This window comes from Pygocentrus nattereri, chromosome 10 (genome assembly GCF_015220715.1).
Source record: "Pygocentrus nattereri isolate fPygNat1 chromosome 10, fPygNat1.pri, whole genome shotgun sequence".
NCBI classification, from domain to species: Eukaryota; Metazoa; Chordata; class Actinopteri; order Characiformes; family Serrasalmidae; genus Pygocentrus; species Pygocentrus nattereri.
In genome coordinates this window covers 36731352-36745649 of record NC_051220.1, presented here as the reverse complement: position 1 = coordinate 36745649, position 14298 = coordinate 36731352, and the positions used below count along the sequence as shown (strand labels likewise).

General features: G+C 40.9%; 1 protein-coding gene across 2 annotated transcripts in view; it reads right to left on the bottom strand.

Moving 5' to 3' along the window:
• The window catches only part of efcab11 (EF-hand calcium binding domain 11), a 90879-nt gene that overhangs the window by 66786 nt on the left and 9795 nt on the right, over positions 1 to 14298 (bottom strand). For both annotated transcript variants that reach the window (XM_017715075.2, XM_017715076.2), the window contains exon 4: positions 5991 to 6092. In XM_017715075.2, coding sequence (XP_017570564.2) covers positions 5991 to 6092 — 102 coding nt within the window. The remainder of the gene's footprint in view (positions 1 to 5990; positions 6093 to 14298) is intronic.

The following is a 14298-nucleotide window of genomic DNA, read 5'->3' as shown; positions in this document are numbered from 1 at the left end:
TGATCAAGTTGTCCAGTTCATGTTAGCTTATGTTTTCGTACCTCGCACTGTTAACCGTGCTGGCCTTCCTGTGTTACGGCTGTCTATGCTCTCTCTCTCTCGCTGCGGTGCTTTCTTGGGGTTCTGGACAGGGAAAACGGGCACGCTCATACATTTTACATCACGTAGCAGCCAAAAGTATAGACAACTTAGGTAAGGGGTGGGAGCCAACCCTGGAGCCTATCCCATCGGGCGGAAGGCAGGATACACCCTGGACAAGTCGCCAGTCCATTGCAGGCCAGACAGGCAGACACAGACAGTCACTCACACCCAGGGGCAATTTAGCTGACTGCATGTCTTTGAACTGTGGGAGGAAGCCGGAGAACCCGGAGGAAACCCACGCAGACACGGGGAGAACATGCAAACTCCACACAGAGAGGACCCCGGTCACCCGGCCGGCGAATCGAACCCTCCTCGCTGTGAGGCGACAGCGCTACCCACCACGCCACCTTGCCGCCCCCCAGCACGTAATAAATAAGACAAAAGAAGCTATCCTATTCGTGTCTTGCTCCTTCCTGGTTCATATTGTAAACATCACATCTAAACCATATGTTTCTGGCCCATTTATCCCCTAGGCTTTCCAGTGGGGTCGTAACAGTTCAATGTATTTGTCTTCTATGAAAAGTACTCAAGTTAATTAAGCTTTTGCCTGGTGCTGAGGTCTTGTTTTGGCAAATTACTTCCATATTAAAAATTTGTATAGATCGTACTGTGGTGCCAAAACCACAATATAAACTGTTTAGTAAACTTTGTGCTACTGTTACACCTGTAACCTGCACAATCTATAATTTAAAAAATAAATATAGTGGGTGTCAGCTAAAAGGTGCAGTAATATATTTATTGCACCAATGATATAAGTGTAGGTTAAATTGCTCAATGGGAAAAGTGTGCTTTGACAAAAACGACGCCAGGATCGAAGTCAATATGGTGTGTGGCCTGCTTTGATGGGGAGGCCAGGCCTGCATTGGAAAATGACAGGGTCTCTGGCAGTGCTGAGCCCACTCCATCACTGGGCACCCTGCCACATCAGCTCAGGATGGAAGCAGCACACTTAAGCGTGCTTTTCCCCTCAATTTGTTCCCATTGAAGATGAGGATGGGGTGACAGCACTGACGAAACCTTCAAACACCTCGTCCTGCACTGGCTGGTGAGCAGCAGACAGCAGAGGGCTCGTCGGCATTGGCATGCTGTCAGAGCCATCACACAGAAAAAGCCCAGACATCAGTTTTAAGTTAAGTTGGCAGAGGAACAAAGACAATCTATCCGTGTTCTGCCGGAATTATTGAGACACTTTTCAACAACTTTTAGCCTGAAAAGCCTGCCTCACTTGCAGTTGCTACTCAAGTGCTTTTTGGCTTTTTTATATGCAGGGGGGGGGGTGTCAATAAAATAGTACTTGAGAAGAAATGAAATTGAAATATTTAGACCATTTCAGTAATGTGGCATTGTACTGGAGTCTAAAAGCCCAACAAGGAACTGTCATGGTTCCCTGGCCAGACTTCACCATCTCCTGTCTTACCACATCTTCACTCCAGCCTGTCTCCGCCCCAGTCCTGCCCTCCTAATTAGTACTGTCACCTGCATTAATTCCCCTGTAACCCCTCCCTTTAGCCCTGTTCCTAAACCCTTTGGTCCTCCTCCAAGACCTTATATTGATGTCCTCATTGTGCAGATGTTGAGGGCTCTGGGTTCAAAAGAATGCTTTTGGGACTCTCATGTGACATGCAGGCCTTTTGTGTGTCGTATCTGGTGAGATGATGTTATCAGTTGTACTCATGCTAGTTTACTTATCTGCAGTAATTCAGATTGCAAGCCTAAAGCAGCTCAATGGTAAGGTAAAAAAAGACAAACTCATGACCATTTCAGGAACTAAACCCCTGTAGTTGGGTCCAGTCACATCATTCCTACATTTTTTTTGTACTCTGAAATTCAAATACAGGTAGTTGCTGTGGAATAAAAATGAAATTTGGCAGTGGTCTTCTTTTAAGGTCTCACTTTTATTGTTAACAGAGGCCCGTTATTTTTTTCTACTGGCTGCAAAATGGAGTTCTTGGACCCCTTGAATCGCTATTTCTAATGTAATTTGTGGACAGCTGCTAAACACTCATACAAGAGCCCACAGAAATCAACCAAATCAATTTCAGCCAAAATGAAGTGCTCACTGATTGGCTTGTCATTGTAAACAAAAACAATTTTCACATATTAACCTTTTTGGTAATGACACTTTAGTTATGATTGGGTTAGCCATATAATGACTCTCCTGAAGGTAGGGAAATCAAACCTACACTTCACATGAACAGCACATACAGTACATCATTTTTGCATATATGTTACAAAGATGAATTTTAATCTAAGTATCTTCTCTATAAAACCTCTCCACTCTGACTGAATTTTGGGTAAAAGGCTGCTGAGTCTGCATTGATCTGGCCGCACTGATGGTGCACAGAGGGTGCTAGCAAGCACAATTTTGCATGCCAAAATGAGAAATGAGATACTCTACAGCCTTGCAGTCCTCACAGGCTCGCATAAATGAGGACTGCAGGGCCATAAGTGCACTTTTCGCAACAGGGCTTGTATCAGGTCTTGTGGTTGTTGAGGTGTTTGTTCAGGTCCCTTAACTTTTTGTAAAAGTCCTGCCTCTACTGCTGCACACCGACAGAAGACCTAACCAAGAAAACCGTGACGGAAACTAGTGAAGGAGGGCACAGCTGACCTTGACATAGGCCTGAGTTTCCGGATGTTATTGTTTTAGTGTGCGCACTGTTACTATTTCAAAGCCTCTGTTCTTTCAGAACAGTTTTTGGTAACTGCTGATTAGGGCTCTAAGAAAAAAAAGTTCTTAAAACCACAGAGAATCTTGTAAGTTTGATTCTAATCACTAATCTTAAATGAGCTAATTTTCAGGTCTTAAGAATTCAAAGGGTAGAGCGAACTCTCCCAAAGCAATTTGGCCCTTGAGATGAATTTGACGGTTCACTAGCAGCCTCATTCCAAATTAAAATCCACTGAATTGCTCAAACTAACATGAGAACTTGTTGCTCAAACTTTCTTTTGCATAAATTTGATCCTGAGGAAGGCAGGGAACGGAATGACTGGTCAAGCTCTAAGAGAAGTCCAGGACATTTCAAAGCTCGAGTACACACAGAAGGAGAGAGAGAGAGAGAGAGGGAGAGAGAGGGAGAGAGAGGGAGAGAGAGGGAGAGAGAGAGAGAGAGAGAGAGGCTGGAGCCGGAGGGGACAGAGCAAAGTCCAGCAACGTCCAACGTGGGTTGAAGAGACAGCTTTAACATGCATAAAGGAACATGTTCAAACACAAGCATTCCCCTCTTTAATGATGGGTCAGCAGGGTTAATGAAATAAGATCCCCTGGCCATTCCACCCAGATTGAATCAGAGTCACCTGATATGCTCCTTCCAACGCGCTCGCCGAAATTATTTCAGTAACAAAATTAATTAGTTAATTATACTTCTGCCACTCTCTGGAATATCCAACAAACAGTTCCGGAGAGGGTGGGAACAATCCGCCGAGACCACGCAACCCATTTTACCGGCTGTCCTCAAACAGCCTCAAACACGCTTTGATTCTAACGCTATTAATTTCAGATAATGAGTTAATTTAGCGCTCAAAGTACTTCAAAAACACTGATAGGAAAAAAAAGTACGTCCAGAGTATTACCATACCCTGAATAAGCAGAGGAACGATTTAGGGACCTGCTGCTATGTCGGCTGTTTTAGCCCAAAGGCAATCACTCAAGCCCTAACAATGAGCTCACACACAAACACGTACAAGGCTGAGGGAAGGAAAATAAAAAACAAAAGCCCATTTACATTCGGAAAATGTGAAGCTTTGTGTTCCTCCCATAAAACTGAGCTGAAAAAAGCACCCTACTGGAATGGCATGGGGGGGGGCTGCAGTGAGCAGATCAATGGTCCATTAGTGGCAGAGACAGGAGGAGACAGACAGCACCCTCTATTGACTCGTCAGTGGATTGCTGTTTGCTTTCAGGAATGCAAAGAACATCAGAAACACCCTGCACAAAATGCTTCGGCCCTTATTACGGCGCAGAAAAGGGCACCGTGATGTCCCTTATCAAACCAACAAATATGCAGCGAGCTTAAGGAACAGCGAACTATATGAGTGAATCAATGTGACCTCCATTGGTATGCACACATTAAGGAAATACTCTAACCTAATCTCTATCTGCCGTATCAATATTGTACTGTCGATTAAAATGGACAAACATGTTTCCCTGTTCTTAGTAAAACAACAGAAAACCTGCTGACTTCAGTCCCTCCTTACTGGCTTCAGTTAGACAGTTATAATAGAAGCCAATGGCCAGTCGTTTCTCCTGCCAACTGGCTTCTTTTGTAAGAGTGTTTGAAGTCAATGGGTTTTCTGTTCTTTTACTAAGCACAGAGGAAATAAACGTCTGTGGTAATCAACCATATGCGATAGACTTGGCAAATACTGATGAGGACAGAAAATACTGGACTTCTTTGAAGTGTCCTGGGCAGTGTCATCCTATGGCTGTCCATATAAGCCTTTTGAGAACATTTGGTTGATACATTACTGCGCAAAAGTCAGAGACCACCATTCGTTTATTTAATTCCCAGTCAAAATGGTAAGTGGTTAAGTTATTCATTAGCAGAAATAAAAATGAATTCTTGGGAAAATAAGCCAATAACATACAGTAGTGTGCAAAAGTCCAAAGTTTTAGCACGTTATTTTAAACCATGTATCTTGGCAATATGTTTGCTTGCAAAAACACTGTTATTAGGACAAATGCAAATAAATGTAAATACAGCAGAAAGGAACACAATTTTCTCAGTTTAAAAAGTAGGTTATTATATCTTATGAGCTAGTTTGAAGAAAAAGATTCTAAAGCCCTCAGCCATCATACACTTGATGCACTTCATCACAAGCTCCCTTGAATTAACAGAATGAAGTATTAATTATCCAAATCAGGTGTTGGATGACAACTACAAATAATACTGGGCTACCTCAAGGAGATGATTGGAAATGGTTAAACTGACATAAAACAAGTAAAATGACTTTTAATTGTATTAATAGCACTTAGATCTAATCTTCTAAAGTGACAAACATTTGCACAGTACTATATATTTAAAAGCAAATTAAAGAAGCCACAACAATTAAATATAATATCAAAATTTTCACAACGTACTTTCTCCACCATTTGCTTGTATCACAGCTTCTATTCTTTTTGAGAAACTTGCTTTCACTTCCTCAAAGAAATCTGCAAGGATATTTTTTCCCCCACACCTTTAAAGTTCACTCACAGAAGTTGTTTGCATTTTCCGCTTTCTCGCAATCCAAAATCCCAAACGCATTCTGTGGTGACGAGGTCTGGCCTCTGGGGTGGTCAATCCATTTTTCTGAAGAAACCAGCAGCTTCTGTGTTTGATCTGCAGATTTTTCCTTTTTTTTCAGTGAGGGCTTCTTGACAGCTACACATCTTTTCAGATCGATAGTGCTGAATTGTCCTCTCACAGTGGAAGGATGGACAGAAACATTTGTAGATATTTTCAGATCCAGAATGGAGCTTGATTTTCTCCTTTCTCTCAAACATGAGAGCACCGTTTATCTGATGGTGACAGTTTTGGTGGTATACCAGTTCTTGCACGGTTGTTAAGAGTTCCATTCTTTCTATATCTTGTATTACATTTTTGGAAACTTTTTGGACTTTTCCTTATGCAAGTGGATTATCTTATCTACTCTCCCCAGAAATATCTCCTGAGGAATGAATAACATACTTACTGGCTGTTTTGACTACAAGTGAAATAAAGGGTGGTCTCTGAATTTTACTACATTTACTACATTTTACTACATTTAATCTGGCTGGCAGGGGGAGAGAATGTCAGTCTCCTGAAAGGCACCTGGACTGTTAAACATGCAGAGCACAGAGACAGACAGAGAGCGCTGCAGGAACATACAGTGTACATCAAATGCGCTGAAGATGTGCCTCGTCTTCTCATACGGATCCTCTGCTGACAACTTCCTCCCCATGAGAGACACAAACCGCTCCAAAGGGACCCCTTTCACAGAGAGAAAAAGAGAAAGAGAGTGTAAGAGAAAGAGAGAGAAGCCAGGTTTATTACAAAGCTCTCCTCAGAAGTGCCTGTACTTCCTTTACATGGCAGTCATCTGAAAGCACTGTGTTTAAAGGAGTAATATGTCTCCCTCTTGCCTGCAGGGTAGTCATTTTTCTCTGAGTGCTGTTATTGAGATGAAAAAGGTAGGCTGGGGGGCTCTAGACAGCATTCTCTAGAAATACCAAACACACACAGGGCTTTGGAGAGCAGTTCTGGGTGGGCTGCTTTGACAGTGATGCTTGTGAGACTTGGGGGAGAAATGCCTTTTGGGATGGAGAGTAATTAATTAAGAGATAAGAGGCCAGACGGGACGGGCCCCAATGTGTTGCGAATAACGGCTAAACTAAATGTAGCGAAATCACAATCAGAATGACATAAAAACATCTACTCCCTAAAAATGATAAAACTGAACATCTGGGGGGAGAAAGGAGGTGAATTATGTCTTCCTAAGGTTATTGGTGAGAATCTAATGAGTGAAAATAACTGACAAAGCCCATCTTTTTCTGGTCTACAGTGCTTCGAACATTGAGAGAATTAGGCCAGATGTTGCCTCGGGAGATTTTAAAGACGTCACAAAGGGAAAGTGGCCATCACTACCCCAATCATCTGGACACCAACTTTTAATAAGTGAATATTTAAGAAAATAACGATCCATTCTGACTCAAATAGCGTAATCAGAGCGAGATGATGAGTCTGTCATGTTGCCTTGTAGTTACCCTGTTTACCTGCATCTTATCCAAAATACATTTTCACACTCTCTCTCTCTCTTCACATATAAACACACAGGCGTTCGCACGCCAGGCAGAGTGTTTGGCAGCAAATGAAAGAGGGAGATCTGTGTGGGCTTCTTTAACCCCCCCCCCTTCTCTTTCTCTCACTCTCCTTCAAACAGTGCTGTGGTGGGGAGCCAGTGGAGGGCTGATTGCCATTCCCTCAGATGCAGAGCCCATCCGTCACGGGACAGTGTCAGCTGGGTGGCCATCGTTTCTCTCCTATTCCTCTACTCTCTCTCTCCTTTCCTGTTCTCTTTTGTCATCTCTGCTCCTCCCTTTGCCTCTCTCTTCTCCACATTCTCATCCTTCTTTTCTCCTTTTCTCTAGCAGAGTGACTCACCCAGCAGCCTTGGCCACTGCCAGCCTGTCACTTTCCATACATGAGAACACACACACTTTTATTGCTATTGTTTTTTTTTTCTTTTTTCCACATGGCAACAGATACTGAATCACTTTATTGGGCAAGTACTCTTCTATGTATCACAAATTTGTCTTGCAGGTGCTAGCGCTCCCTAAACAGACAATACAGAATACAATTGCCCTTCATTTATTTAATCAGCCACTAACAGACACTTTTCATTTTTCAGGAGATGCTTTTGACACACACACACACTAGGGGGGCAGTGAGCACACTTGCCCAGGGTGGTGGGCAGCCCTATCCACGGCACCCGGGGAGCAATTGGGGGTTAGGTGTCTTGTTCAAGGACACCTCAGTCATGGACTGTCAGTGCTGGGGATCGGTGCTGGGGATTCAGGGCCAGTTCCCTAACCTCCAGCCTACGACTGCCCCCAAATTAGATTAGATGTAAGATGGTCCAACTGAATAAAGGAGGGGAAAGTCAAATGAAAATGAAATGGAACTGAATGAAACTGGATGAAAAATGGAGTTCAAAAAATGATTTAAAGCTACAGAGAAATTTGGACTCCTATCAACCATGCAAGACCTGGTAGACATCAAAACTGTTCCCATCAGATAAACAGCACTTAAAGCTTACATCTTTGAGAGAAAGGAGAAAAATTAAGCTGCTTCAGATCTGAAAACATCCACAGGTGCTCAGTGCTATGGGTCTGAACGGATGTGTAGCTGTCAAGAAGCCTCACTGAGAAAAGGTGACACACATATCAAACAAAGAAGCTGCTGGTGTTCTCAGAAAAATTGATTTAACATACATTTTGATTGTGAGAAGCAGAAAGTGCAACCAACTACTAAGACTGAACTTTAGAGGTATGAATATTATCTTTGACAACCTCTCAAACATTATGGAAGGGTGGAGACAATACATCCAACAAATGAAATGTTATTGATTTTGAAGAGTTATGTTATGCTTTCTCAATGTTTTCCTGCTACTGAAAAGTTAATAAATTCTAAACCAGCCGTTTTGCCTCGGAATTAAATATGAAGAGTGATTGCTGACATTTTCTTACTACTGTAAAAATATTTTACCAGCATCAAATCTACACTGGTGCTTCTGAACAAGTATCCAAATATTTGTTCTCAAAAGCACCCTGAAAGCAATAATACCCAGCTCTCTGAACTAACCACAATTTTAATGTCTGTTACAATGGTTCCAAATATCTACAGTAGGCAGCAACAAAGTGTTAATAGTGTGTACCGGTGGTAGTGAAAATGAACTGAAATCAGCTGTGGTGTAAGGCATGTAACAAGCGGTACTTGTATAAGGATCACTATACTGGCATATTTGAGATGATTAATCAACATCTAATTTCAAATTTTGCACTGAGCATTTTTCTTATGGTATTATAACTTTATAACATTTGATTTCATGCCCCCCCAACTTGAAATTGAATTTATTTATACACACACACACACTTATTTAGGTTCATATATATATATATATATATATATATATATATATATATATATATATATATATATATATATATATACACACACATACATATATACACATATATATTACATACATACATACATACTTACATATACACACACACACACTTACATATATAGATAGATACAAAAGATAGATATACAACCTTCTATCTCAACAATGGTAACTTTACAGGAGAAGAAAAAAAACATACTTTACTTTTAACGTAAATCAGTGGAACCGAATTTTTCCAAGTCGTTTTTGGGTCATTTCTTTTGGGCCATTCATCATGAAACTTACATACAATGTAAAGGCCAATGCCTATTTTCCAAAACTGAAAAACGTCAAAAATAGAGATATTTTTTCACTTCTTCCTCATGGTTTTGTGTCAAATTTAATGTGTTTAAGTACACAACTAAACAGAAATGACTTAAAAACTGTACTGTATCCATTTTTGCAGCTAATTTTTATACTTCAAATTCAGAGGCAAAAAAAGAATTTTTTGTTGGGTTTTTTTTAGCTGCATTGATTCTAGGGACCAACAAACTGCCTCCACAACATCCGAGATTCTGTTTTGTAGTTATGTTACAGATATTATAAGGGGACTACTCTTTAAGATACCAGAAAGCACAGTGCACAGATGCAGTAGTCTGGCAGTCTGCTGTATCTATTTAAAATCACAGTCATCTTTGATCTATGCCCACTCCTCTCGTCCCGCCGCTGTCCCTGTGCTCTAGCTGTGCAGGTTATAGGGGGAGGTGTGCACATTTGATACTAGAATAAATAATATTTTACAAATGTTGCTGGCGCTGTTGATGAGGCTTGAATATAAATGAGAGGAGTCTTTTCCCTCTCCAGATCGTCTGCAGATACATATGTAGATCTTCTGATCTAATCAGCTGCTCTGTTCTGGCAAAGCCATGCATTTGTTCAGGCATTGTGATGTGCCGGGATGGCTGTTCAAACATGGGGCACACTAAACAACTCCATCTGCAAAGAGAGGTCTGGGAAGATTCCGTGTTTGCATGAGCTTTGCTTCATGTCTGGGTGTGTGACATCTGACACGTCATATATTTCACATTTTCAAAGCAGAAATTCAAAGGAAACATTTGTGTGATGTTTTGAAAATGAGACTCTTTAAAGCTACAATCAGGAATCCTGCAAATCTCTGGACAGATGTTGATACTGTAACAACAGAAGCGTTCCAGAAGCAGCAATGTTGCAGCTAAACATACAAAAGTATGTAAGCTGTGGTCTTTGTTTGTGAATTCTTCACTAATCCTGAAATAGCTATCAATTTGAAATACATTATATTTCCAAAAGTATTCAGTCATCTGCCTTCACACGCATATGAACTTGAGTGGCATCCCATTCTTAATCCATAGGGTTTAATATGATGTTGGCCCACCCTTTGCAGCTGTAACAGCTTCAACTCTTCTGGGAAGGCTTTCCACAAGGTTTAGGAGTGTGTTTATGGGAATTTTTGACCCTTCTTCCAGATGCGCATTTGTGAGGTCAGACACTGATGCTGGACGAGAAGGCCTGGCTCACAGTCTCCGCTCTGATTCATCCCAAAGGTGTTCTATCGGGTTGGGGTCTGGACTCTGTGCAGGCCAGTCAAGTTCTTCCACACCAAATTTGCTCAGCCATGTCTTTATAGACCTGCTTTGTGCACTGGTGTGCGGTCATGGTGGAACAGGAAGGGGCCGTCCACAAACTGTTCCCACAAAATTGGGAGAATGAAATTGTCTGAAATCTCTTGCTGAAGCATTAAGAATTCCTTTCATTGGAACTAAGGGGCTGAGCCCAACTCCTGAAAAACAACCCCACACCATAATCCCCCCTCCACCAAACTACACTTGGCCCAATGCAGTCAGACAAGTACCATTCTCCTGGCAACCGCCAAACCCAGACATCCTTCGGATTTCCAGACGGATTCATCACTTCAGAGAACACGTCTCCACTGTTCCAGAGTCCAGTAGTGGCGCTTTACACCACTGCATTTGGCGCTTTGCATTGCGCTTGGTGATGTAAGGCTTGAATGCAGCTGCTCGGCCATAGAAAACCATTCCATGAAGCTCTCTACACTGTTCTTGAGCTAATTTGAAGGCCACAAGAAGTTTGGAGGTCTGTAGCGACTGACTCTGCGCACTATGCTCGTCAGCATCCACTGAAACCGCTTTGTCATTTTACATGGCTGACCACTTCGTGGCTGAGTTGCGGTCACTCCCAATCAGTTCCACTTTGTTATAATACCACTGACTGTGGACTGTATATAATATAATACCGTTGACTGTGGAATATTTAGTTGTGAGGAAATTTCACGACTGGACTTGTGGCACAGGTGGCGTCCTATCACGGTACCATGCTGGAATTCACTGAGCTCCTGAGAGCGACCCATTCTTTCACTAATGTTTGTAGAAGCAGTCTGCAGGCCTAGGTGCTACGTTTCATACATCTATGGCCATGGAAGTGATCGGAACACCTGAATTCAATAATTTGGATGGGTGAGTGAACACTTTTGGCAACAGAGTGTATCTGTACTCTGTCAACAAATGTATTCTTTGATGTAGAAAGGCATGAAAACACACCTTGTTAAGACAACTGGAATGGGGTGTAAATCATTATCTTATTAACTATTAATCAACAAATCAAACGGTTTGACCAATGCAATCGGTTAAAAAATGTTAATTCAATTGTTTACCATTTCCAATGCTTGTCTGACCATTTCTATTTGAATTAGTGGGCTTGTTGTTGAGGAACATTATTGAACTGTAAGTCTGAGATCACATCAGGCAACTGGTTCTAGTAGACAGGCCTACTAAAAAAGGGCACAGCTAAAAGTAGTTGTGCTCTGGACCACTTTACCAGAGAACAACAGCACAACTACACAATGTACTATAAACCCAATTCCAAATAAGTTGAGATAGTATGCAAAATGATCATTAAAAAAAGAAATTATTATTATTATTTTAGTAATTTAAAAATGGCACAAAAACACAATCTTGACACACAAATGTTTGATCTTATGACTTTCATTGTTTGTTTTGTAAAAAAATAAAAATAAAAGTTCCATGTTTGAAAACTGAACTTACTATTTGTTTGTTATACAACAATGCTGTGTTCTCATTCATATCCCTTCATACTATAACAGACCCTGGATTCTGAATTTTGTTAGTAACAATCTAGATGGTCTTTTTCTTCTCTGGCTTGTTAACCACAACATCCATTATTTCCAAAGACAATCTGATATGTTGACTTGTCAGACTATAGTATGTTTCCACTGTGCGTTACTGGACGCTGTTGACGTATGATTTCCACTATATATAGTCCAGCCTTAACTTGCATTTGTGGATGCAGCGGCAGACAGTCACAGAAACAGAAGACAGAAAATTATTTTGTCCATGTTCTGCAAGAGAAAATGTGCTGCATTTTTGTGATGCATGTTTGTGCAAAATTAAAAAGAAGGATGTGATGGATGGCAACAGCTTTTATGAGCTGCTGGGGGACACTGAGACAAAGCTAGCCCTACTCATAGCATTTACGTTCGTTTGAACTCGGCTAATGAGTGGTGAATATCACTTTAGAACTTTAGAAAACAGAACTTTCAGTGGCCCATCATTGTACATTCCAGCCGTTTTGTCAACTTCACAGTTTTGGTCATATAATCACAACTAGGTTCTCGTGGAGACTATATTTTAAATGGTTTTGGGCCATTTGCTCCATGTAGATATCAATGCTTGACCCCACCTATCATTACTATCTTCCATGGGTCATGCAACAGCATCTTTAAATCTTTTTGCATTAACACAGAATTTAATTGATGTGTGTATTTCAAGTATTTTGTAATGGCTTCAAATGTGGGTCAGCCAATAAGATTTCAGAAGAGAAACTGTCCATTCTATAATTGATACTTTTATGGGCTACAAGTTAAATAATCGCCGACAAAAGGCGAACTGCTGGTGGTCAAAAGAATTTTCAAAAATACATATCCCTAGTTGATGTAATACATTTTACTCATGTAGAAATTACGACAAACATGAATCCAGTGAATTCAATGTAATTTATAAGAGCATTTTAGAGTGCAGGGGACTTCCATGTGTCGTTATAAAGAGTTTCAATTCATTTGTATTTCATTTTCAAAACATTTTTGTCCTTCTCTCACAGTTTCCTTGCCCCATCAATGTTTTGGCTGTTGGATAAAAAGCATGCAGACTGCCTAAACAGCACAATAATGGTAGCTAATACTTTCCTGTAATTTCCATCCTCCAGTCTAGTGTCAATTAGATTTAAAATCACAGTCCAGCTTAGCAGCAATTTAAACTGAAAACTCAATGTCACAAACAACTTTGAACTGTGAAGCATGCTGTAATTTCTCGTTAAAATGAATGGGATTTTTTTCAGTGGGGCATGGATAGGTCAGTTTTCCAGGAATTCCTGATTACGGCATAAAAGTTACAGTAAGTGGAGTTTTCTCATAGAAGTTCATCATCCCTTAACCTCAACCCAAAACCTAAACCCAATCCTCACGCTGGTCCTAGTTTAAACCCTGGTCCAAATCCTAACCCTAACCCCACCACTGTTTAGAATCAACTTCAGAGAGTTCCTACAGAGAGTTTGTTAATAACTTGAACATCTATAGATAATCTACAGAGGGCTATAATGGACTATTCAAATAAAGTTAGACTGATTTCTGTTTTAATACACAAAGAAATGACCACTTCTCCACAGCCAAACGTGTTGTAAGGTAACTCTCATGACTGACAGCTATTTAGTTATGTAATTCACCAGTAACATGAAATAATAAATACCAAACCGCCCAATAAATACGCTGATAATTGCTCATTTAAACAGCGCCATCATAAATGTAAAGAATGTCGATTGCATGCACAGCAAAGAAATGAAAAGCTAAAGTTAAAGCTCGAGCCCTACCGCACTGCACAGAGGCAGCTTATTAAGACTTCCCTTCCTTTCATGTGATATTTTGTTAATTTTATTACACAAATGGGAAGCCAGAGCATAAGATAAGGAAAAAGGATGAGGAAAAAAAGCGAGGAGAAGGGGTGAGTGGGCTAGTCAAGTGGTGGCACTATTGTGAGGATTGCAGTGCGGCTCAGGCGCCTTAAGTGGTCTCTATTCTGTTTGAGAGGCTGCCAGAGGGATCCCACTCCTCAGTCTAGCCAAGCCTTCAACATTACTACCAGCAACCCACTCCTTCCTGCCATCACTAATTTAGTAATCACATGAAATTCAGAAGAGGGGCAATTTAATTCGCCATTTGCTCTGAGCAAGATTTAATGGTGGAATATTTCATCACACCAAGCATGCCACTTTAACTAGATTATCTTACGCTTTCCTACAGGGCAGTATACAAAAGCAATTTGCTTGTGGCGTAAAACAAGAGACAAATTACTTACTAATCTAGGTCTTCAACCATTTAATGTCTCCCCTTAAAAATGTCTTGCCAACCCCCTTTTCTTCACTGTTCCTGTCTGTCAAATGCCCTGCAAAAGCCTGTATGCATTT